The sequence below is a fragment of the Telopea speciosissima genome, chromosome 2 (genome assembly GCF_018873765.1).
Source record: "Telopea speciosissima isolate NSW1024214 ecotype Mountain lineage chromosome 2, Tspe_v1, whole genome shotgun sequence".
Taxonomy (NCBI): domain Eukaryota; kingdom Viridiplantae; phylum Streptophyta; class Magnoliopsida; order Proteales; family Proteaceae; genus Telopea; species Telopea speciosissima.
Window position 1 is genome coordinate 48459847 of NC_057917.1, and position 26927 is coordinate 48486773.

At 40.2% G+C, this 26927-nt stretch overlaps 1 protein-coding gene across 2 annotated transcripts in view; it reads left to right on the forward strand.

Moving 5' to 3' along the window:
• LOC122652561 (pyruvate kinase 2, cytosolic-like) overlaps positions 1-26927 on the forward strand; it is a 90071-nt gene that overhangs the window by 32020 nt on the left and 31124 nt on the right. Inside the window, exons 7-9 of one of the 2 annotated variants that reach the window (XM_043846343.1) lie at positions 17640-17720; positions 24548-24616; positions 24744-24833. In XM_043846343.1, coding sequence (XP_043702278.1) covers positions 17640-17720; positions 24548-24616; positions 24744-24833 — 240 coding nt within the window. The remainder of the gene's footprint in view (positions 1-17639; positions 17721-24547; positions 24617-24743; positions 24834-26927) is intronic. The other variant, XM_043846344.1, reaches the window with a different exon arrangement.

The window sequence follows — 26927 nt, forward strand, 5'->3', positions numbered from 1 at the left end:
ACAGAAAAAAATGGAAGAGAAAATACCCTGCTGGCAGTAACAGTGCAGCATCATGGATGAGAGTAAGGCTCTCAAACCTGCTTCATGTACCAATCGAGACCTTAGGGGCCTGAAAGAAAACCTCTAGGCGACTTAAAGGGCCCAGCCCCAAAGCAAACCAAGCTGCCAACAGGCAGAATCGAACAGAGAAGAGAAAAAGTTGGCGGAAATCTGGGCAGCAACCTTTGGAGCAGCACCCCTCGAACTGCTTCTCTCTTCAACCGAATGCTGGAGGGGTTGAAAGGACACCCCTAGGCGATCCAAATGCACCAAACCTCATCCCAAAAGGTTGAGAGATGAGGGAGAAACGAAAAAAATGATATAGAGGCTGGCGGTAACAATGGTGCAGCTGGTAGAGCTTCAACTCTTCATCAGTATCTGCACTCCCTCCATTCTATATTGAGTCACAGAATGGAACTACAAGGGATGTATTACTTCACATTGTACAGCCGCTAATGGAACCTAAAGGGAAGGAGGGTTCCAAAGAGAGGTAAAAGAAACAAGGCTGACCCTAGCCGACCCTCAAACCAGAGGACCTTGAAGCTCTGATACCAAGTTAAGATTTACAAATGATCGATCCTAGTAATGGAGGAAGGGTTTACAGCATGAAGGAGAAGAGAGGAAGAAGAAGATAGTTGAAGAGAATCATAGGATGTTAGAATTGGCTACTCCTAACATCCATTTACTTCATTAAACCATTCTTTGGAAATTACAAGGACCTCCCTAGGGAGGTAAAAGAGAAATAGAAATAAAAGTTAAAAATACAACTCTAGTGACTTATGACATAGACATGTACTAAAGTACCCCTAGTAGATAAACTCTAACAAATAGAGCCACATAGGTTCTTCAGTATCAAACCCTAATTCTTGAAACAATCTTCTCAGCCATATAATTCACAACTCCATGTGCCATTGCCCTAAATTCTGTCTCTGCACTGGATCTAGCTACAATAGGCTGTTTTTTGCTTCTCCATGTGACCAAATTACATCCCACAAATGTGCAATAGCCAGATGTGGATCTTCTGTCTGAGATGGATCCAGCCCAATCAGCATCTGTAATGCCCTCTATCCTTAGGTGGTCATGTTTGGCATACAATAGTCTTATCCCTAGGGAGGACTTCAAGTATCTGAGGATGCGGTATACAACATCCAAGTGCCCACTCTTGGGGGCATGCATAAATTGACTCACAACTCCCACTGCATAAGAAATATCTGGGCAAGTCATAGACAGGTAGATGAGTTTTCTCACAAGTCTCTGGTACTTCCTTGCATCAACAAGAGAGGGACCACAATCTTTTCCTAGGTCGTGATTCTGCTCAATAGGAGAACTTGGTGGTTTGCAGCCCAACATCCCTGTCTCTTTCAACAAATCAAGAGCAAACTAACTTTGACATATGTTGATTCCTTTCTTGGACCTTGACACTTCAATTCCCAAGAAATACTTCAAGTGACCCAAGTCTTTAATCTCAAGAGCCATCATTTCCTCAGACATGGCTTGCTTCCACTTTGGATCAGGCATAGCCTCAGTAACATTCTTGGGAATGGAATCAGAAGAGAGGGTAATAGTAAAAGTAAGACTTGTAGCCTGTAGGAGAGAGCATTATAGGAAACAAACTAGGCTATAGGATTAGTACAAACTCTCTTTTCTTTTTCTAACAGCAATAGGAAGGTCTAAATCAGAAGGAAGGGAAGGGTTGTCATCTGACTGAGGATGGTGGAGCTCAAGATGTGGATCCAAAGAGGATTCTTGGCAGGTCTTCTTTCCCTTTCCCTTCAAGCATTCACCTCTTTTGTACACAACTAATTCTTTTTCATTTGCTAGCATCAACACTGAATAAGTATCAATGTCAACAACATCCACTTCTTTATGTATCCCAATGTCAAACATAAAGGAGAAATAGGTAGGGGAGAAAGAAAGGGAATATCATCAGCAGCCTTTTTACTCCCACAATTCTCCCCCTGGAGAGGATGCTAATGAGGAGCAAAGAAGGGTACAAATTTAAGGAAGGTGACATCTTTGGAGATGAGACGCCGATGGGAGGAAGGATTATAACAATTGTAGCCTCTGGAATTAGAAGAATACCCAAGAAAGAAGCATTTGAGAGCCTTGGGGTCAAGTTTAGTCTGAGAGGATTTGTTAACATGAACACAACAAACCCATCTGAAGAATTTGGGAAGAAGAGAGAAAACAGAAGCCTGAGGAGACAAGGTTTCTAGAGGAGATTTGGAACCAAGAAGTTTTGTAGGCATGCGGTTGATGAGAAAGGAAGGCGTAAGAAGGGCATCAGACTAAAAAGTCTTGGCGCATGCATGCCAAATAGAAGACTCTGAGTGACCTCCAATAAATGGCGATTTTTCCTCTCAGCTACCCCATTATGTTGGGGTGTGTCAACACACGCTAGCTGATATATAATGGCATTATCAATAAAAAAGGTTTGGAGACCACCCAACATGTACTCCCCCTCTTTATCAGAATGAACAATTTTGATTCGACTGTCAAATTGAGTCAAAATCATTTGATAAAAATTCTTAAAGGCATCACAGACATCACTCTTATGTTTTATGAGGATAGTCCAAGTAGTGCGGGAATAATCATCAACAAATGAAACAAAATAGCGATATCCAAGTAAAGAAGTAGTAGGAGAGGGTCCCCAAACATCAGTATGTACAATATGAAGGGAACGGTGGATCTATTACCATTGTAAGGATAAGAAGAACGACAATGTTTAGCAAATAGACATGATTCACACTAAAATACATGGGAAGAAGGAATGGAAGAAAAGAAGTACGACAATTTTTATCTCAAAATACTGAAGGAAGAGTGGCCCAAACGTTGATGCCACAACATCACAAAGTCAATAGTACTATGTCACTATGCCCACATACGTAGGACTAAACAGTAGGTAGGGGTGATAATCCTAGATCAAGAATGTAGAGTCCCTTTTCCTCCCGTCTACTGCCAATAATCCTCTTTGTCACCAAATTCTGAAAAACACAATGAGAAGGAAGGAAGGTGACACAACAATTCAAGGATTTGGTAGATAACTTACAAAGAGCAAGTTAGTAGCAAAGTTAGGGACATGAAGAACAGAGTCAAGAGAAATAGAAGTGACTCGAACAATATCCTTACTAGAAATAGAAGAGTGGGGGGACCATCACCAATGATAACCTAATCCCTACCATAACAAATGGTGTAGGAATCATAACACTGAAACATACCAGTCATATGGTCTGTGGCTCCAGAGTCAATGACCCACTTAGAGGTAGTAGAAGGGTTAGATGTAGAGGCCTGTGAAGTGGAAGATGAAGAATCTAGCACTGCAGGTGTAGAAGTAGAGCTGTCTAGATATGACAAAACCCTGCGAAATGCTGCAATATCAACCTAAGTGAGAGATCTAGTATCTATCTGTAGTCCATATGGAGATCCTATAGGTACAACCTCAATCATTGAAGTGCATGCTCCGGCTCCGGCTCTGGCTCCCCCTCTCCTGTTGCTTTGCATACCAGGGGGATAGCCATAAAGTATCCAACATCTCTCTTGTGTGTCCAAATTTCCCATAGTGGTTACAACTGAGCCTATCCCTATCATGTCCTTGGGGTAGAACCTGGCATCTTCCTCCAATAGCTGACATAATGTAGGAATACCAAGGTTCGAGAACTCGGGTCGCAGTGGCATCTCGGCCAGGCTAGAAACCGAGTCGCGCCGAGATCTCGCTGAGTTCTCGGCGAGTTGCTGCAATTTTTTTTTTTTGGACTCGGACCCCGAACTCGGTGGGTTGTACACATATTTTGGGTCTGAAACTTGGTATCCAGCCTATTTCAGGCCGTTTAAACACAATGGCATGCCCAGATTTGCCAAAAAACAAGTCCAAATATGAGTTTCACTTTGGACCATAGGTTGGTAGGCGACGAGTCGTACTAAAACAACCTAATCTACATATAATTTAGTAAAACATAACAAATTAGCAATCAAAACATTCTAATTAGTACACATCAATCAAAACATTGAAATAAAATGTACATTACATCAATGTGCACTTAATTTGTTACATAAAATGAGATTGAACAAGAAATTCATCCCCATATCGATCCACATAGAATTCCCATGTCATGGAATTGCTATAGTGTTGCAAATAGTGTGACACAGTTTCCATATAAGTCTTCTGATCAACATATACCAATTTCCCTATCTTAGGGTACATGGGAGGCTGTTGGTATGAGGTGTAAGATCCACTGCTACTGTCATATTGAGTTTGAGGCATGTATGGCTGGTTTGGGACTAGGAATGTGTACTCAACACCTGACGCAGAGCTTTGACTGTTATACTCAGCTGCTGACGGCCCATACTGACCATAGGCACTATAATCAGAACCGGTGCTCTGCTGGCCATAGTCATAGCCATGATGATGCTGAGATGATTGCCATGACTGATGCTCACTAGTAGTATCTATACTCATGCTTCCGAAACTTGTAAGCATGGTGTTCATACTGCTGATGTCCTCCTCCTGAGCATATGACTGATGTGAGTACTTGCGACCCTTTTTCTGTTGTATGTTTTAGGGTGGCCACTATGGTCTTGATCTTGAGTAGCATGCGTAAACTGAGACTCACCGGTGAAACGCACAGGGTCCTCCTGCGTTCCAACTTCTTGCTCGTACTGCTCGCGCATCCCCTCATGACGATCATCATAATAACCGCCACTCCGCATGCCACTAGCAGCAGCAGCTTCTCCACCACCACCACTAGCATCACCATCACCATCACCATCACCATCACCATCACCATCACCATCACCATCACTAGCATCACCAGTGTCATTACCACCACCATCATCAGCAGCAGCAGGACTTCCTACAGCAGGCTCAAAAGGTTTCGGTAACTCTGCATGTGCACGCCCCTCTTGCGTCGACATATATTCATCAACATCAGTGCGGGTTACAGATGCAATGGTGGGGTTGGGCCTACCCCCAGGCTGATCCATATCAGGTGTACCACGATCCCTCACCCACTGGAATAGGGGATCCTCATCGTCATCAGAGTCCTCTTGAAAAATGTTGGACAGTTCAATGGGTTCTTTATCATTGGCCTCAATTCCTTCATGTATGTGCCTCATCCTTAATCTCATATTGTAGTGCACATACACAAGCTGCTCCAGTCGTTCGCTACCCAACCTATTCCGCCTCTTTGAATGTATCAATGAGAATGTACTCCAGTTGCGCTCACATCCGGAGGATGAACAAGTTTGTGAGAGCACTCTCACTGCTACCTTCGTCAGGTTGGGTGAACTTGTACCATAAAGCACCCACCAGTCGGCTGCAGTACAAATATAGAATAGTAAAAATATGTACATTCTAAAGAGATAAAATTATAATTCATAAATGTAATATCATGCCACCTACAAGGGTCTGACTTTTGTCTACCCTCCTCTGCAGCTAGTCGACCGAAACTTGCTGAGGCCTCTCTGAAGTATTTGATCTATTTTTAATTTGAGGCATTAGTATTTCCTATTTAGTAATTACATTCATAAACTAACTACCAAAGTGCCAAAGTCCTATACTCTCACCTCATCATTGCAAGCGGCTTGTGTCTTTGGATGGGGCTCCAACTTCTGAGTAACAGCTTGAACTGCCTTTAACAATTCTATGTCTAGCCCAAGATCATGGGAGTAGTGATACTTTTGATTCAAATAGTATGCTGGTAAAGTAAACACTACAAATATGATTTGTTAGTGACTTAATGGCTTTAATGCCTTTAGGGTTTTGAATATGTAAATGTAAAAAAGTTATAACATTTAAAGTATAAAGTATGTTGAACTCACCAGATTTATGCAATGGATGACTCAAGTGCTTCTCCCACCGCTCATCAGTGATGTTAGTGTAGGACCTTGCACTTCGAGGTATAGCAGCTCTAACCATTTCCTTCATTTTTTGGATGGCAGCATAAATGTGGCCCAAAGTAGGCTTCTTCTCTGTATCAACCATCCTCAGTACTGCCACCACTGGCTCTAATATGCCAACCACTTTCCCCAAGTTCTTCCAAAATCCATCATTTGCAATGGTCTGTTATGCTACCTTTGCTTGTTCTGACTTAGAACCTTGCCAACCAAACCATTCATGATTTGCAAACATACACCTTAGACCTATCGCCTTACTCTGAAAGCTCTTCAATGCAATGTAATTGGTGGCAAATCGAGTGACACCAGGCCTCACTAAATCTCCATTGCATTTCTCCCTCATCAAGGCTAAAGCATAAGAATGGTTGTACACAAAAGTTGTCACTTGTCTTGCCCTATTTACCACACCCGCCACCAAAGTCTTTTTCCCCATGTCCTTCAGCATTAAATCAATAGAATGGGCTACACATGGGGTCCAAAAGAGCCGGATCCTCTTACTCTTCTTATTCATCAACTTCTCTCCAGCCTTTTTATAGTTGGAACCGTTATCTGTCACAATTTGGATAACGTTCCTTGGTCCTACCTCCTCCACCACTTGCTTCAACTCCTTATACAAGTATGATGCATCCTTTATTTGCTTTGATGCATCGATAGACTTCAAGAATATAGTCTTTCCATTGCAACTCACCATGAAATTTATGATGGACAGCCTAGTAGGTCCAGTCCATCCATCAGCCATAAGAGTAACCCCATATGTCTCCCACATTGGCTTCAAACCATCAATGTATTCTTTTAGCTCCTCTACCTCCTAAGGCAAATATACATTGTATAATTCAAATGGTGAAGGTCCCTTCCATCCTGCACGAGCCCTCCCTGCAGCATCAAGGAATGCATTATAGTATGTTCCTTGTGCTACATTGGCTGGAATGCCATGGTAAAACATGAACTTGCTGAAGGCTTTTCGTGCTTCCTCTTGTTTACCACCAAACACTTGTGGGATGGTTGGCTGGTAGGCATTTTGTTGCCTAAAAGTGGTGGGATCCTGCTCAAAAATGGGTTCTGGATCTTGTACTTGTGGTCGGGTTTGGGGTCGTGGTATATTTCTTATCCCAGTGCTTCTCCTCCTCTCATCTTCTTGCACTGGTGCAGCTGAGCCAGATCCACCAGCTCCTCTTACTTGCTCATATGCTCTTATATTATCAAAATGAAAACCTTATCTACTCTCAGCCAAAGTCTGCTGGTAAATTCTCCATTCAGCCTTTGATTGAAACTTACCAGGTGGAGGCCCAATGTCAGTATCATCTCCGCCACGGACCTCTACACCAGCCCTCTCTAGTATTGCCTCATTAAACTCTTGTTGCATTCTTTCCCTCTCAGATTTTTTTAATCTTCCTCCTTTCAAATGTTGTGCCATTGCCACTTTCACTTGGATAGGAACATTTGGGCATGATGAAACATCCTTGCCTATACCAGACAAGTGTTGCTTCAACCTGGTGGCTCCTCCAGATAGCAACTTCCCACAATAATTGCATTTGGACTTCTTTTTGTCTGCGAACATGGGAACTCCATGTTGCCATGCTATATCAGATATTGTATACAAAATGTCTTATGTTTTACACTGTTACATAAAAAAGCATGTATTAATAACCATGGATCATTTAAAGTAAGGTATTCAAGACTTAAAGTATGCTATTCATAACTCTTAAACGTAATGTCAAGCTACTAGAGCTATGAAATAATTATCTCTTATTTATCACCTAACCCTAGTATTTATTTGTTAATTAAAAATAATATTTTGAATTTTTTTTAAAACTATTTATACCTTAAAGTATAAGAAAAATATAATATAATGATGAATTTGACACCATTTGAAGTTGAATATTATGTACATATGTTGTACATAATTTTCCATAAGCAATAAGTATTTTTCCTTAATATTATATATATATATATTTAATTTTTATAATATATTTATTAAATCTGAAAAATCAAATAATTTTTTTAATGGGTGAAAATAAAAAATTAATCCATGGGGCTGTAGAGCATCCCAAGTAGTTTAACATATATCAAAATCATTTTCAAACAATCATTATTCATCCTATTTTTTTCATTTTCTTTTTTCAAATAAATCATTTATTTTTTCAGAAATTATAATAAATAATTTATTAACTGAAAAAAAAATCCGACTCCATCAAGTGATAGATCGGGCAAAGATGTTCAACATATATTAAAACCACATGAATCTAACCAGGATTACAAAAATTTTTTTGGAAAAAATAGATTTGGAGAAGAAATAGAAAATACCTTTGAAATCTTGCAAATAGGTGATGATGCTCCAAATTGGCACTTGAATCTTCACTTTGGCACTTCAATCTAACTCCAAACAATGCATTCGAGCCAACAATCGAAAGAAAGAAGAAGAAATTTGAAGGAGAGGTGTTTTTCCCCTTGGTTTAGAGCCTATCGAGTTCTGTCCCTGCTCTCTCTTATGTTGGAAATGGGTTTTTGAGTGAAAATTGGGCTGAATACAAGTAAATAGCACTTTTGGGCCGAGAAATTGCACTCCTAGGAACTGACTAGTAACTCGACTCGGTATTGCCCAAAACCGAGAAACTTGGTGAGATCTCGCGAGTTCTCGAACCTTGAGGAATACACAAAAAATGGGGATGATACCCAAACCCATTGGGGAGTACACACTCTACCTAAACAGAGACAGTTCCTTTCAGGTAAGACTTCTTCAAACAACCTCTGTCAATTCACTGATCTAGACAGGTTGAAGAAACACACTTACAAGATGGGGGAATACCCAAAGTCAAATGGGGAGTATATTCTCAACCCAAAAAAAAATTTCAAACACTGGTGAACATAGACCAGCAACCAAACAAGGCAATCAACTCAAAGAAATTCAACACCACGACATTCTTGTAGGTGTAGCTTCATCACACAACTACTAGAGAAGCTCAAACAACTTTCCTCACGAACCCCAAGCAGTCCCACTTCGAAAAGAATATCCAAATCAAGTGGAGAGATCACACTCAACCCAAATACACAATCTAATACAAGAAAAAAATTCCAGCCCAGGGACAAGCACCAAATTGATGAATCTCCACTGAAACAAACCCTTTGAAGGGTAGCATCAGCTTGACATATCCAAGAAATATACTCACAAAGTAGGGCTAACAACAAAAATTTAAATGGGGAGTTGCTACTCAACCCAAAAGAAACTTGCAAACATTGGTAATTGCAGTCCAACAAGCAAACCAAGCAAATACTTCGACAATATCCAACTCCACCATATGCTTCACTGCACAATGATCTCATACAGCCATATTAAGGGCTCATACAACACAAATCACCAAAACCAAACAGCTGGAAACATCACAGACTATGTTTACAAACAGAACAGGCCAAAAACAGGGGATGGCGGTACCATATAATCCAACAGAGAAGAGAGTTGTGAAGCCATGACTCATAGAAACATACAACGAGACCATGGGGGGCTAAAACATACCCTAGGGCAATCCAAATGAGCTGAACTCCATCTCTAAAGCAAGCTGGATGAAGAAGAGAGAGAGAGAGAATACCCAAAAGCTGGCAGTAACTGGCTGCCTGGCTGGGTTTGTGTGTTTTAAATTCCAAACCCTATTTCTTCAAATAAAAAACTTCTTTGGTGTCTCCATGGTCCTCATTCACGCTCCTTGCAAGATATCTTCAAACATTTCACATAATGGTCTCTTCCTTAGAACCCCTTTGTAACCTAGGGTTCCAAAGAGAGAAAAAAAAAGAGAAGCAAGAAGGTAACTTGACTCTCAAACCAACAAAGTGTGCTCTGATACCAAGTTGGAAGTTGAGAAGTGTAAGGAAACAAGGAGAAATATGGAAGTAGAAGGTTGAAGAAGAAGAAGAAGATGGTGCAATGTTGTGTGTTGGAGTATTGTCTCCACCACACCTATATTACTTCACTAATGAGATAGAAGAAATTACATACACCTCCCTAAGGAGGTAAAAGATAAAAACAGATAATTACAATATAAGGAACTAGTTAACAAACTAGTTCCTAAAATACCCTTACAACATATTAACTCTAGCAGATGCTTTACTGTGACAACAAATATGCCATTAGCATTGCCCATAATCCGGTCTAGCATGACAGAACCAAGCATGTGGAGATTGATCACCATTTTATCAAAGAAAGCTGGAACAAGGATTGATTTGCACTCCGTTTGTTAAATTTGGAGGCCAGTTGGCAAATGTGTTTACAAAGAGTTTAAGTAGTAAAGTTTATGGTCCTCTTGTATGCAAGTTGGGCACGTGTGATATCCATGCACCAACTTGAGAGCGAGTATTGTAATATGGGGTTTAAGGGTAAATTTGTTCTCAGGATTTATGTAATGTTGCCCTAGGGGCTTTATAGTCTTTGTACTCCATTACTTTGTTATTATAAATAAAGGAGGACTGGGGTCTCATTGACACTAGTCACAATTCCCAAAACCATTAGCATATTCCTAACAATTTTGGTGTGATGGCATCTTCACTGCATGTTTCTGGATTAATCATATGCCATCCTCTATGCTTGCCAATAAGTCTCCGTTTTTTGTTTTGTTTCCAGATTTATCGACTTTCCACTTACCCCCTTGGGTTTTTGGTTGTGTGTGTTTTGTACACAATTTACATTCCCCGAGTGATAAATTGGCTCCTCGGTCTACTAAGTGTATTTTTCTAGGTTATTCTCGTACTTAGAAAGGATAGTAGTGTTATGATCTGGTTACCCTGAGGCTGTTCATTAGTGCTGATGTGATCTTTTTTGAGGGCACTTCCTATTTTTCCAGTCAGCCCACCTTATTTGGGGACACGTGGACTGGTTCTGACTCACCATCCATTCCCTCCTTTATCCCTATCCTTACCCCCCCCCCCCCCAGTGCAGGTTTATCAATGCAAGAAGAAGGGGCAGCTCCACACGGAAGTTTCTGCTCCAACTCCATCACTATCTGCAGCGATCTCAAGCTATGGTGCAAATCCTTGTCCTCTTGTGTCTGATGACTTGCCAATTTCTCTTCGTAAGGGTACACGCTCCTACACTCAAAAATCAACTATGTACCCCATTGATAAGTCTGTTTCTCTCTCCCATCTTCCCTTTCCCTATCATGGTTTTGCTCTCTCCTTGTCTACTACTACTATTCCCAGGAATCATATTGAGGCTCTTGCTGTCCCTAGGTGGAAAGCTATCATGGATGTGGAAATGGATGCTCTCTTGATTCGTAGTACTTGGAGCTTGGTAGATTTGCCCCTGGTAAGGACTTGGTAAAGTGTCGGTGAGTTATACTGCTAAGTACCATTTGATGGCTCTGTTGAGTAGCTGAAAGCGCATCTAGTTGCCAAAGGGTACACACCCAGACTTACGATGTTGATTACTTTGAGATGTTTTCGCCGGTCGCCAGATTGAATTTTGTGCATCTTATTATTTTTCATTGGCTGTTAATTTTGATTGGTTGTTTTTTCATTTGGACATTAATGGTTTCCTCTATCGTGATTTGCTCAAGGAGGTGTATATGGAGCAACCTCTAGGATATGTTGCTCAGGGGAAGAATGATGGTCATGTGTGCAGATTGCACAAGGCAATTTATGGGCTGAAACAGTCTCCTCGGGCTTAATTCGAGAAGTTTAGTGCGACTGTGACCAAGTGTGGCTTCTCTTAGTGTTTTTCAGATCATTAACTGTTTGTTCGTCGCCAAGGAGAGAAGTTAGTAGTCTTGGTGGTTTATGTGGATGATATCATTGTCTTTGGGAATGATAAGGTTGGTATTGCTGAGGCAAAAGGATACTTGCAACAGCATTTTCAGACCAAGGATGTAGGTCAACTCCATTGGTTCCTTGGAATTGAAGTTATCAAAAGTACAAAAGGAATCAGCCTGTCTCAATGGAAGTACGTCATGGATCTTTTGTCTGACACTAACATGATTGCATCAAAGCCATTGGATATTCCTATGGACCCTCATCAGAAATTTGAGGTTAATGATGGTGATCTTCTCGAAGATGTGCATTCTTACAGAACCCTAATTGGGAAGTCGATTTATCTAATAGTCACAAGGCCAGACATATCCTTTGTTGGAGTTCTTAGTCAGTTTATGCAGTCTCCTCATAAAGCTCATTGGGATGCGTCTATTCGTGTCCTTCAATACTTGAAGGGTGTTCCTGCTAAAGGTCTTATTTATCGTTCCAATAGGCATATGGAGTTAGTGGCATTTTCTAATGCAGATTAGGCAAGATCAGCTAGTGATTGTCGTTCTACTACAGGGTATTGTACCTTTGTTGGAGGTAAACTAGTTACATGACATAGCAAGAAACAAACTACCATTGCTAGGTCTAGTACTGAGGTAGAGTACATAGCCGTGGCTTATACTACTGTTGAACTAATGTGGATTCGGTCTTTACCTCTTGAGATGGGTTTTCCTATGCCAACACCTCGAAGATGTATTGTGACAACCAAGCAGCTGTCTACATTGCTAGTAACCCTGTCTTTCATGAGAGGACGAAGCATATTGAAGTGGATTGTCACTTTGTTTGAGATGTAGTCTTAAAGAAGCTGATTGAGACTCCTTTTGTTGCATCATTGGATCAGGTTGCTGATGTGTTTATGAAGTCTTTGTTTGCTCCTACTTTTCGCTCTTGTTGTAACAAACGGAGCATGGGTGATATATATGCTCTAGCTTGAGGGGGAGTGCTGAGTTTTAGGGGTATTTTCGTCATTATTATTATTCTCGGGTTTCATATCTGGGTTTAGTATAGGTCGTGGGTACAAGGATAGTATAGTCCTTGTACTTTTATTTCCTTTGTTCTAAGATATTATAGATATATGAGGGGGAGTCTGCGGTAGTGTATTGAATACTAGCCGCAGGTATTCCCCTCTTCTTGGGAAGCTTGTTCTTTCTCTCGTCTTGTCTTTTCTCTTCTTTCTCTTTACTCTCTTATCTGATTACAGGGTCTTGGCATTGTAACAAAATGTTTGACCGCATTTTTTACCATCCCATTTAATTTCTACACTGTTTTAAACTCGCCGTCCCGAACAAAGTTTTTATGCTATTCCCATTTTAACTAACTACGGTTTGGACCAGATTTGGTTCAGCAATGGTTGCTACTAATGTAGGGTCTAAGGTTCCTTTTTCTTGTTTCTATTTTTGTTATTTTGCTTGTTTTAGAAGGCTGGATGCTAGTTACTAATTTCAAGCCTTAAATAGTTTCTATTTTGTCAATCCACTAGATGGATTCTATTTTGTGAAGAAATTTTAGGTTGTAATAATTCCTCCTTTCCGCACATGGGAGGATTATATTTTGGTTGTTTTTTATGAAGTAATAAATAAAGAGAATGGGCCATAACCCCCCCCCCCCCCCCACACACCAATGATTTTGACAACTTGTGAGTTTTATGCTTGTTATTTGTTGTGAAATGCAGTCTACCATTGACAGAAGCAATGCTACTTTGGTGGGAAACCATTAAGGCTGGTGAGATACTAGTCAAGGCCTAGGTGAGAAGCCTGGTCATATCCTTTTCCCTATTGCTCTTCCTATCTTCTCTTGTCTTCTTCCTAAGGTCAGTTTCTGCACCTCTTTCATGTGCACAGCATCTACTCCCCTATGCTTGTTTTTTTAACATTGTTGTGTTCTCTAGTTGGCTGCTGAGTTTCTAGTCCAAGTGTTTGGCCAGATCTTAGTCTGAACTAAGTACCAAAGCCCCCATCGTTTCCATCAATTGGTGGTAGTGTCTGCCACCTTTTGGAGCCCTGCAGCAGTCCAGTGCTTGGGTTCTTCTTCTGTTTCGGTACTTTTTAGTTTCTATCTTCACTTTCTATTTTGATTCACTAGTTACTAAATCATTTACTCACTTCCTATTTTGGTTTCTCTTGCTATCTTACATTCTAATTTCTGTTTTCCCTGATATTTCTAATCTTGGCTACCTTTTTCAGCAAGTTACTATTTATATCCTGTCGATTATCTAAATCTGACCCTTGGATTGACCTCCAATGTGGCTGGAATACTTCTAGCTATACCTAGTGCACCCGACCAGGTTTTGAACCCCCATCGGATTATCCTAACTTGGGTTGCTGGGACATCTCTGATTTGAGTTAAACTTGATCTATGGTTCTAGATCGCTCCTGATTATTCTAATCCCAGCCATTGGGTAATTAGATATCCACCAAAACCTTCCTTACTTCTGTCTTGTAACCATATCAGCCTCAAGTCCAATCATAGAACAGTTTCTTTCCATTCAGACTTATGATAACCTGCATTCCTGAGGTTTCATCATTCTCATCAAACCCTAGCTAGGATCCATTTTTCTCAGAAATTCCTTGAGTTAATGCCTGTTTTCACAAGTAACCCGCCTGCGCCTCAGTCATAATTGATCAGCAGCTATTAGATTCCTAGATTCCTTATTTGGAACTAGGTTTTTAGTTGTCTGAATCAGCACTTTTTTGTTGGGGTGCTACTCTCTCTCTCTCTCTCCTGTTCTTCTCTTTGCTGTCTCAAGAAGTGTACTTCTATTCCATTTCCTTTTCTCCTTGTCTTTGTCATAAATGTTGCTTTCCCCTCGCTCCCTCTTTTTTTTTGGTAAGTTTATGAAGTGTTAATTGTCAAGAGGGAAAAAGACAAAGGGATGGATGTCCTTGGAGGTGGGAGTGTAGAGGGACTGATTTTTAGAGTCTGGTCAAGGGAATGAAGGATATTTCTGGTAAAACCTTGAGCTGCAAGTCTAAAGACATGGGTTTGAGTCTGAGGGTGGCCACTCCATCCAAAAATGCCATAGGTTAGACTGGCTCCATTCTGCAAGAGCAGGATTTGCGCGGGAGCCCTAATCTCAAATGTGGCAGACCAACTGTTATGGTTTTCCAGTTTTCTTCATTGGAGGTGAAGAGAGGTGGAGCTTTTGAGTAGTTGGATAGATAGATTACTGATCTGGATATAAAGGAAAATCATCTAATTGTTAAGAGTAGGGTGTAAAAGATTAGGTTCTGGTTAAGGCTGTGATGCAGTTAAAGCTGTCCAATCGGGCCAATTGGATCTCGGAATACTTTATTTTGGCCCGTGGGTGGGTTCAATGGGCCTCGGGCTTTTTATTTTTGGGTTTATTGATGTAATAGGCCTCTTTTATAAGCCCATAAAATGGATGTAAAATTATGTGAAATTAGTAATTAATTAAGGCCGGATTTGGTATGATTTCTATTTCAATTTTGGATTGATTCCTTGAAATAGTCAACAAATAGATTTTTGGTCAAAAAATTGAAATTGTTTTGGTTGTATCAATGAGAAATATTTCAAGAATAAAAAAATCCATTTGATAGTTCAAATTCTAAGAATAGATTCTCTATATTTCTTTGGGAAGGATGGTGGTGGTGGCGGCGGGGTAGTGGTGATGGTGGTGGCAGGGTAGTGGTGACGTGGAAGTAGTGGGGGTGATGGTGGTGGCGATGGCAATGGTGGTGGCAGCGGTGGCAGCGGCAGTGGTGGCGGTGATGGTGATGGCAGGATAGTGGTGGTGGTGGTAGCGGGGTAGTGGTGGTGGTGGTAACGGGGTAGTAGTGGTGGTAGTGGTGGTGGTGGTGGTGGCGGTGGCAATGGTGGGAGTGGGGTGGTGGTGGCGGTGGCAATGATGGGAGTGGGGTGGTTGTGGTGGTGGCAATGGTGGGAGTGGGATGGTGATGGTGAGACCATTAAGAGAAGAAGGGTGGTGTTTTATTTTTAACATGAAATTACTACTTTGCCCATGAAATTAATCATGTGTTCATTCAAGAGCAAGAGTGCTAAATCAAATGAAATAGAAATTCTGAAACAGCTCCTCAGCTATTTCACTTGATTTCTATTTCTCTGAAATAAGGTGCAAAAATCAAACCAAACAATTTCAGAAATAGAAATCACCCCCTGAAATTGAAATAGAAATCATACCATATCAGGCCTAAGTGTTTGAGTTAGATTAGGATGCTTAATAGCTTTAGAGTATTTTGTTTTGAGCCTATTTTCTTTAAGTCAGTATAAGAGAATGGTTAAGAGTCCTTTTGTGTACCAATTTAGGAATTTTAGAAGGTCTTTACATATGTTATAAACCCCCATAGGTCTTTATATATGTAATAAACCCCCATCAATTGGAGATAATTTGAGAAAAAAATTGGAGTTTTTTTAAGAGTCTTGGAGCTATTGAGCTTGGCATTTGGGATTGGTACCCCAGATCTGATTTCTTCTCTTCTCTATTGATTACAAGATTAGTTTCTCCAATTCACTTCTCTCTTCATATCAATTCCTAGTTTTGATTCTGTTACATTGCATACCAATCTTATCTGTCTTTTTTTCCTTCCTGGTTTCTTGAATTCTAATTCCAACTAGGAATTTTCTGTAAACGTCAAATTTAACATTGGATTTCAATTATACTTCCATACTTACCAATAGGTTTTTGTTCTGAACCTTCTTATGCGAGTTACAGTTTCAAAATTCAAACTTGAAACTGATTTCTTCATTCTTGTTTTCCTACAAGCCTGATTTCAATTTCCTCAATCAAGATCTGTTTTCTTAGTCTGATCTCAGATTTCTGGTTATCATTAGGCTTGTTATTTGTTTCTGAAGTCAGTATCTAATCTGCTTTGTCTGAAACTTCCTTTGATTATGCTTCTTTAAGTGGGAATCTTCAGATCCTAGAAATCTGATCATTGATCAAGCTTGATTCTCCCATCGATCTTTGACCAGAATTTTGGCTGAATCTAATCCCTCGATTCTCTGTTATTGAAAAAAGGGTGTACCCAGTGCACAAGGCTCCCGCCACTGTGGGGTCTGGGAAGGGTACCGTGACCAATAATCCCGATTATCTGTTATTAAAATCCTTTGAAAATCGGTTTCAGTCCTTACTGCGATCTTCTCGCAAGCTGATCTTCCTGAGTTTCACTGGTTTGAGATTATTACTACATTAGGATCTCTTCAACTTTTACACTAAGAAGTAAGATCATGTTTTCTATATTCTAATAGTCCTTGACTCCAGTTCTTGAGCGCCCCCCCCCCCCTAACCCACCCAAATAAAAGGAAGAGAAACCTGTTATGATACTTCACTAGCTTTTGTAGATTTTTGTTTTACATTAGCTTAGTCATACTGTTCCTCTTTGGATGGAGTTCTGACTTAGTTTGAGTCGAGCTTGAAATAGTCGTAGTTCACGTAAGACTCCAACATTGGCTTTCAAACCTTTCTTCTATGCTTTTTATATTGTACATTTGAATTTTCTTTTTCGAAATTTCCTCATTCCCGTTTCCATTTCCAAATCAAATTGTTAGAAAGCCCAGAAATCATCTGATCTAGCTATGAGACTACGAAAGAGGATGTTCTGATCATTTACATATTCTTTGTGAGAAAGTTGAGTTTTCCTCAGTTTTCATGATGCTGTTCTTTGGCTGACAGCAATACAAATCTTACGTTTGTCTCAAAAATGGAAAAAAAAAGTTGAAGTTTTCATAACCCCATTTTTTTTAGTAATATCTGTTTTACCTGAAAAAAAATTGAATGCTTTCATACAGTTTTCAAAAGATGTAGGCTGCTATAATGAGATTGCTTAATATCTTGACCTTACAGTCTTATTTTTTTATTTTCTTTTCCTTTTTTGGTAGATTGCTGAATACCACTTCATGGTAATATGTGATCAATGCTTGACCTGTATGTTATTGGTTTACACTTGTGACAGGTCATATCTACTTGGGGCTCTCATAATAATGTTGACTTCATTTCGCTTTCATATACTCGTCATGCAGATGATGTTCGAGAGGTGGGTATTTTTCTTACTCCTTCAACTTATTGCTATTTTAATATTTATGGTGTTCATATCACTTTCTTAGCTTTTGATCTACAATCAGACACCATGCCCCCCCCCCCCCCGGCGGTCCCCTAGTCCAATATTGTCTGGTTCAAAGGCCACATCCCCTGCCATAGCTTTAACGTTTGGAGAACCCTTAAACTTTGCCTCCCCATCCAATCATTTCTTCTCCACTGCCACATCCCTATATCCCCCTCCTGTGTTCTATGTTGGAACAGTATTGAGTACATCGACCACCTCTTTTTCTCTTGCCCCTTAGCCCTCTCTATCTAGAAGAATGCCTTGGCCTCTATTTGGCACCGTAGCACGGTAGCAGGAGACCCTTCCATTTGCAAGGGAGTGGCTTTGGTTGAGTTGGGTTTTTTCGGGTAGTACAATCTGTGATACCGCCAGCAAGCTTGTGTTTGGTGCTGCTATTTCTCACATTTGGATGGAGTGGAATCTTCGAAGATGGACCTCCAATTCTCGCTCTATTGACATGATTTGGAAAGCCATCTTCTTTGATGTTAGCTCTAAACTACACATGTTTCCCCATAGACCTCTTGTTGATACCTTAAGGAACAAGCATATTGTTGTATCTTGGGGTCTTGATGTTTCTCTTCTTCGCTCTGGTGGCCCGGCTTCTTAGGGCTTAAGTCTTGTATAGCTGCCCCCCCCCCCTCTCTCCTCCCCTTTCGTGGATTTTGGTAATGAGTTTTTTATTCACAAAAAAAAAAAACATTGAATAACACATTCATCCAAATAAAGAAGATAAATGATACTGTTGTTCGCTACTATTTCACCTAAAAGCTTGAATTGTTAGGTAAGGGCAGCGTCAATGTATACATCAACACTCCTTTAACTGCAGGCCAAGATCTCATGGTCCTTACACGTGGAGCTCACGCGGCATTTTCTTTGCGCAGCACCGAGGGAGAAGAAATGTCAGGAAAACTCTTCTGATGCACTTCTGAAGAGTTGAACACTTGTCCTCCTTGCTCTGATACCAAGTTGAAATCTAAAGGTTGCAAGAGAACGAGGGAGCAAGAGAGAAGATGTGGGTAGAAGGTTGAAGAAAAGGAAGAAGGGAAGTTGTGGTAGAATGTTGTGTATGAGAGAATGAACTCTCTCACACTTATATTGCTTTACTAACATGATATAAGGAATTGTATACACCCCTCTAGGGATGTAGAAGGAAAAATACAAAATAAGACAAAGATAATAAACCAGTTCCCAAAGTACCCCTAATACATAAACTCTAACACTCCCCCCTCAAGTTGGAGAATAAATGTCGTACATTCCCAGCTTGCACAATAGGGTATTGAACTGGTGAGAGATGAGCCCTTTGGTGAAGATGTCTGCCAACCGATCACCTGTCTTCACAAAAGGGGTGCAAATGTAACAAAGGCCTATCTTCTCCTTGATGAAATGGTGGTCTACTACAATGTGCTTTGTTCTGTCATGTTGCATAGGATTGTGAACAATACTTATAGCAGCTTTTTTATCACAATAGAGACACATAGGTGCCTCAGTATCAAACCCCAACTCTTGGACTAGCCTTCTCAACCATAGGAGCTCACATACTCCGTGAACCATAGCTCTAAATTCTGCCTTTGTACTTGACCGAGCCACAGCTGGTTGTTTTTTAATCATCCATGTGACCATGTGACCATGTTACCACCCACAAATGTACAGTAGCCAGATGTAGATCGCCAGTGAGAAATTGAACCAGCCCAATTAGCATCAATGCAGCCTTCAATCCTCAAATGGTTGTTCTTGGTATATACAAGACCTTTTTCCTAGGGAGGACTTCAAGTAACTGAGGATCTGATATACAACATCCAAGTGCCCACTCTTGGGAGTAAGCATAAATTGACTCATCACCCCAACCGCATATGTGCTATCTGGATGAGTCAAGGAGAGATAAATCAGCTTCCCCACTAGCCTCTGGTATTTCTCTGCATCAACAAGGAGAGGACCACAAATCCATAATCCTCTCTTAGCTTGTGATTCTACTCATAGGAGGGTTTGTTGGTTTGCAACCCAACATCCTTGTTTTTTTCAACAAGTCTGGCATAAACTTCCTTTGACATATATTTATTCCCTTCTTAGACCGTAACACTTTTTCCCAAGGTTTAATCTCAAACTGTTGGGCCAAGTAGATCTTCAGCCTAGCTATCTCAGTCATATCATCTCCAATCACCACAATGTCATCAACATTGACAATAAGGATTGTGATGGTACCATTACCTCGCCAGGTAAAGAAATTGTGGTTAGCTTGACTCTGGGAATGTCCATTCTTCAAAATAGTCTGTCTAAACCTCTGAAACCAAGTCTTTGGGGACTATTTGAGACCATATAATGCCTTTTTTAGGAAATATACTTTCCCTTCTGTTGAAAGGAACTTGAAGTCAGGTGAAGTTTGCATGTACACTTCCTCTTCTAAGTTGTAAATCACCCTGAAGGAAGGCATATTTCACATCCAACTGATACAATGTCCAATTTCTATTAGCCACTAATGATTAAAAAAAAAACCCTTATCGAATTATGCTTAGCCACAGGAGCAAATGTCTCCTGATAGTCAATCTCATACACCTGATTGTACCCTTTGGCCACTAACCTAGCCTTGTATCTCTCAACAACACCATCTGATCAGTACTTGATTGTGTAAACCCATTTGCAACCAACTGAAACTCTCCCCCTGGGAAGATCGACCAATTTCCGAGTACAGTTCTTCTCAAGTGCTATCATTTCCTCAAACATGGCTTCAGTGACATTCTTAGGAACGGAAATAGAGGAAAAGGGCAATAGTAAAAGCAACACCCGTAGGAGAGAGAGCATCATAGGAAACAAATTGGGCTAATAGGATTAGTACAAACTCTCTTGCCCTTTCAAATAGAAATAGGAAGGTCTAACTCAAAAGGAAGAGAAGGAATGTAACCTGATTGAGGAAGGTGGATCTTAGGATGTGGATCCAGAGAGGACTCTTGGTAGGTCTTCTTTCCCCTTCTTTATACACAAGTTTCTCATTACTGGAACCAACACCTGAATGACCACAAATATCAACAACATCCACCTTTTTATGTTTCCCAATATCAAGCAAAAAAATGAGGAATGGGCAGGGGTGGAAAAAAAGGGGCGACATCAGCAGCCTTTTCACTCTCAGTAGAGGATGTTGAGGAGAAGTAAAGAAAGGGACAGATTCAAAGAAGGTAACATCTATGGATAGAAACCACATTCGGGAAGAAGGATGTATTTATAGCCTTTGGTAGAGGGGGGATACCCAAGAAAAAGAGGCATTTAATAGCCTTGGAATCAAGTTTAGTCCGAGCAGATTTATTAACATGGACATAAGAAACACACCCAAAAACCTTGGGGGGAAAAGAGAAAGCAGAAACCTGAGGAGATAAGGTTTCCAAAGGAGTTTTGGAACCAAAGAGTTTTGTAGGCATTCTGTTGATGAAGAATGTAGTAGTAAGAAGAGCATCATACCAAAAATTCTTCTATGCATGCATGCCAAAGAGAAGACTCATTGTGCCTTCCAATAAATGGCGGCTTTTCTTCTTAGCTACCCCATTTTGGTGGGGTGTGTCAACACAAGCTAGCTGATGGAGAATGCCATTATCGGTAGAAGTGTTTTGGAGTCCAATAGACATGTACTCCAGCTTTAACGACTAAACAATTTTAATTTTGATATCAAATTGAGTACAGATTATTTGATAAAAAATTTTGAATACATCACTCTTATGTTTCATTAGAAAATTCCAAGTAGCACGGCAATAATCATCAACAAATGAAACAAAATAGTGATATCCAAATAAATAGGTGATAGGAGAGGGTCCATCAGTATGCACAATGTGAAAAGGAATAGTATATCTATTACCATGATAGAGATAAGATGAGTGAGAGTGTGTGACAATGTTTGGCAAACATACATGGTTCACATTGAAAAATATGGGAAGAAAAAAAAATGAGGTTACTGTTTCCTCATAACAACAAAAAAGGGATGGCCCAAATGTTGATGTCAAAGCATAATAAAATCTACAGTACTGTTGTCACTACGTCCACATACATAGGATTGAGCTGTGGGCAAAAATGGTGTGTGGGGTTCAAGAAGGTAGAGCATTTTCTTCTCATGTCAACTGCTAATTATCCTCTTCATCACCAAATCCTAACAAAGACTGTAAGGAAAATAAAATGACACAACAATTTAAGGATTTGGGTAAGTGATTAACAAATAGGAGATTAGTGGCAAAGTTAGGGACATGAAGAACAGAGTCAAGGGAAATCAAAGAAGTAACATGAGCACTGTTCTTACTAGAAATGGAGGAAAGGGAGCCATCAACGACCCTAACTTTGTCCTTACTAACAAATAGAGTAGGAATCATAATACTAGGACATACCGGTCATATGATTAGTGGCACCGGAGTCAATGACCTAAGATAAGCAATGGAAGGAGCAGATATAGAGACCTGTAAAGCTGAAGCCGAAGAGTCTGGTACTGTAAGTGGAGAAGAGGCCTGCCCACTTGTGACATAACTCTGCGGAATGCTGCAATATCCTCCCTGGAAAGAGAACTGTGATCTATCTGTATGCTAGCTGAATGCCCCATAAGGTCACTCTCAGCCATCACAATCTGTGCTCGAGCACCCCCCCCCTCTTTGGCCACCACACATACTAGTAGGTCTGCTATGCATACCAAAGGCTGCCATGACGTACCCAACACCTCTCTCTAGTGTGCGGAGGTTTCCCATAGCGATCTCATCAGAGCCTATCCCTGTCATCTCCACTGGATGGCCCATGGCCTCTGCCACCACCATGCAAATCTCTATGGGAGCTAGAAGAAAGAGTAGACCGCTCAAGGGAGGATACAGGTTCCATGGCAACCCTTCGAGTCTCCCCACTCTGCAAATAGCTACATACTTTATCTAAGGAGGGAAGAGGAGACTGGACCATGATTTGTATCTGCATTGGCTCATATTCCAGGTTCAAGTTACCAAGGAGAATAAGAACACGCTCCTTCTCAAGTGTTCGGTAAACCTTAGCTTCATCCTCTAATTGGACAGTTGGAGGTCCCTATAGTGATCATACTCCCTAGAGACCAATGACAATATTATAATACTCAAAAATGTTCATATCTCCGTGTTTCATTGTAATGACTTTTTGGAGGAGTTTAAAAACCTTAGCCGAGTTACCTACTCGATCAAAAGTCTTGGACACATTGTCCTAAATATCCTCAACAGTCTCCTCTTTCATAAGCCTCCTCCCAATCTGAGGCTTCATAAAGAAGATAACTCCGTCATCCAAGTGGAGTTCTCGGTCTCCCATTTTGGATACGTTGGGTCATTTGGGTTAGGAGCTTGAATGGTGCCTGTAACATACCCTAGCTTCCCCCTACTCCACAGGGAAAGCTTAACAGAATGAGCCCAGTCCAAGTAGTTAATGTTGTCCAACTTCACAATGGAAGTCTAGGTATTTGGGTTTTCAAAAGCCATCCAACTAGGATGAGCACTACTCAAAACTTCAGCAGGTCCACTAACCTCAGATATATTGTAGAAGCACAAAGTGCGGAGTACACACTCTACCCCAATCCTCCATCCCAACACTCAGAAAAAAAAAATTCCAGCAAGGAGAGCAATTTCACAACTTGAAGGCATCCAACTCAAATACACTCTTCTAGGTGTAACATCACCTCACAGCAACTCAAGAGATCCTCATAATACAGTCCACAACCCAAGGCAGCTAACAATCATCATAGGCAATATTTCATATTCAAAAAAACAGGGGAATTGTTAGAGTTATTAGAAGCTATCCACAACCCAAGGCAGCTAACAATCATCATAGGCAATATTTCATATACAAAAAAACAGGGGAATTGTTAGAGTTATTAGAAGCTATGTAATAAGGGTAGTTTGGGAACTAGCCTAATGACTAGTTTCCTTATTATGTATTTTCTGTTTTTTTCAGTTTTACCTCCCTAGGGCGTTGAATGTAATTTCCTCATAATTAGTAATAGAGTAATATAGGTGGTTGAGATGTCTCTCAACATACAAGACATTCTATCGAAATATTTATCTCCCGTTTCTCTCTTGTCTCCTGCTTCCTCCTCTTTTACTTACTTTCTTAACCCAAAATCCAACTGGAATAGTGTTGGCGGTAACTTGAACTCAAGGAAGAAGTGAGTTGTGGCTCAACAGCTCTTCTCATCATGAACCGAGGGCAAGAGGGGATGAAAGGAGGGCCTAGGGCAATCCAAAAGGATCCTATCCCAGCCTCAATAGCATCCAGATGAAAGAGAGAGCCCCATTCCAAGAAAAAAGCTGGCGGTAATGGGGGAAATGCTGCTCTCCTTCGGTTTGAGCTTCAAACCTTATTTCTTCATGTGAGACCTCCAATTGATGTTTCAATGATCTTCATACAAGTTCATTTCATGATTTCTTCTAACTTTCCACATAGTATTCTCTTCCTTGGAACCCCTTGGAACCCCTTTTAAACCTAAGGTTCCAAAGAGAGGAAATGAGAGCGGAGAACTTGCAGCAAGAGTCTCAAACCAAAACTGTGGGCTCTGATACCAAGTTTGCTACCGTTTCACCTAAAAGCTCGAACTGTTAGGGAAGGGCAGCGTCAATGTATGCATCAACAATTGTCTGTAATTACTGATCATCTTTTTCATCTAATCCTAAATTTAAGATCATCTAGTTTCTTATAATGATCAGTGGCTCTCCATACTGAAAGTGAAATTTCATGTTTATGTTGATTGTATAGAATTGCTGAGGTAGTCCAACATTTTCTTTTCTGTGCAGCTTAGAGCTTTCCTTAAGACACAGAATCTTCATGAAACTCAAATATTTGCCAAAGTTGAAAATGTGGAGGTGAGAAATTATGTTTGACATGGAACAACTCCTTATGACATAGTTTTTTTTTGTTCTTTCTCCAGGTTAAATTATAATGACCATTTGAATGAATTGACATCTTATTTAAATTCTCTATTTTTACCAGGGTTTAAAGCATTTTGATGAGATCCTCCAAGAAGCAGATGGTATCATACTTTCTCGTGGGAATTTAGGAATAGACCTGCCCCCTGAAAAGGTAAGATGTGTTCTTTTTTGAGTGGAAAGTTGAACACTTACAATTAAGTTCACCAAACTCTTACCTCTTTAAGTTTAGCATGTAAACACTTCCAGGTATTTGTCACCCTAGAAATTGCAACCGTTAAGTTCATCCTTTTAGTGAGGAGGCTGGATCGTGTCCTTGTACCAGTACCGTCCAATGCCCTCCAGGGCCAGTCACATGGAATCCACTCCTCCTGTGGGTCCCACTGTAGATTTCATGTGACTGGCCCTGGAGGGCATTGGACGGTACTTGTACAAGGACATGATTCGTGCTCTTTTGTGAGTACGTTGACAGTGCCTTTTATTGTTAATGTTTTTATGATAATGCATTGAATAGTTTTTCGAGATTATGCTGACAATGTACTTTATTGTTAATGGCTTTAAACAAAGTTGAATGGCGAAACAGGATTCGTGTAGCTTACCAAATTTAGTTGGAAAAGGTTAAGTCGAGTTAAGTTGGTTTGAGATGATTTGCATTATGTTGCTAACCTCTTTATGATAATATTTATATAGTTATAACTGTAGAAATACTTCCAGTTATGTGTGTGTTTTACATTACATTGAAATGGGATAATTATTCAACAGCAGCCAGGACTACAATTATGTGGCTTAACAGCAAAATACTTAAAGGGGAAATAAAACACTTAACTTCCTACACGTCTCAACTTAATATAGCTCTTAATGGGTCCAGAACTGGCCCATTGAGTGGGCCTAACATAAACATAAACAGGCTTGTAACTACTGGACTCAATGGGCCTTTTGAAGCTGGAACTCAATAGGTCTTTTCATGGCTAAAGCTGGGCTGGACTGGGGCTTCATATCTGGCCTTTTGCGGCGTAAAAACTGGCTATCTCAATGGGTGTATCTTGTTCTCTTCTGCCTTATTCGAATATCACATCGACTGGACGTCATTTTGTTGTTCCCACCAAGAACATCTGCTTGGCCCAAGTCTGAGATTATTGGATCTTTCTGATCTGTTGTATTCTTTTGATGGTCCAGAGAATGTGATGTCAGCTAAATAGATTCTGTAGATTGAATAATGTAGTCATTCAATTATGTCATATTTTGGCATGGAGAATCTTTTAAGTGGTTATGTCTATTTGAATGATGTGTGTGAAATTCTTCAAGTCTGTGTTGTAGCCACAGCACAATTGCCCATTGGACCAGTCATTTGTCCTTACCCAGTACTTCCTGTGTAGAAATTAAAACTTCAAATGTGCAAATTTGAAGAAATTGATACATTTGTCCTGGAAGGCTTATGACTAGTTTGGCCTGTGCCTATATTTTATTCTTCTTTTTTCCATTTAAGTTTGGACCGTGGCTGCGATATTCGGTTTTTTGGCCATTAAAATGATTCCGCAAGTACACTCCAAGTTTGTGGTTATAACATTTAAGGTATTAACAAGCATGACTGGAGGCTCTGAAAGTACTTTTATCTTATTTACTCTCTCTCTCTCTCTCTCTCTCTGTGTCATTTAATAGTACTTGTTTTTGGTGTTTTTCTGGTAAGCACATAGTCAGCAAATTTGCTACACTGGCCGCTGTAATGGATTGACTTTAACATTAAAGACCTTAGATAATTGTTTATAGCCTGCATACTTCTCCACTTATTCTACGTATTTCCTTGCTGAATTTCTCCATATTATCTCCATGGCCAGTTGGGTCATCTTCAGGTTAGCCTGAAGCGTAAACCCAACCCAAAACCATTCTGTTGCAATCACTGCATAAATACTTGTCTTCGTTTATGAGGTGGCCTATGAATCTTTTTTTTTTTTTTTTTTTTTTTAAAATCATATATGCTTGTTTTCTTCAGGAATCAGGAGATTAAGGCTATGTTTGATTACAAGTAAAGTGAAAGGAAAGGAAGTAATGTTAAAGCAAAGAAATAGTAACTTTTCTAATCATGATTGTGTAACTAACTTAGAAATTTACTTGATAGTAGATACGGTGATTAAGCTTTTCAACACTTTGCAATTGTTAGTCCTTCGTCATACTTCTCTATTCAAGTCTAAGTTATCTTTCAAATAGATCTTTAGCCCATTCTCATACTTTGTATTCAAATTATGTAATC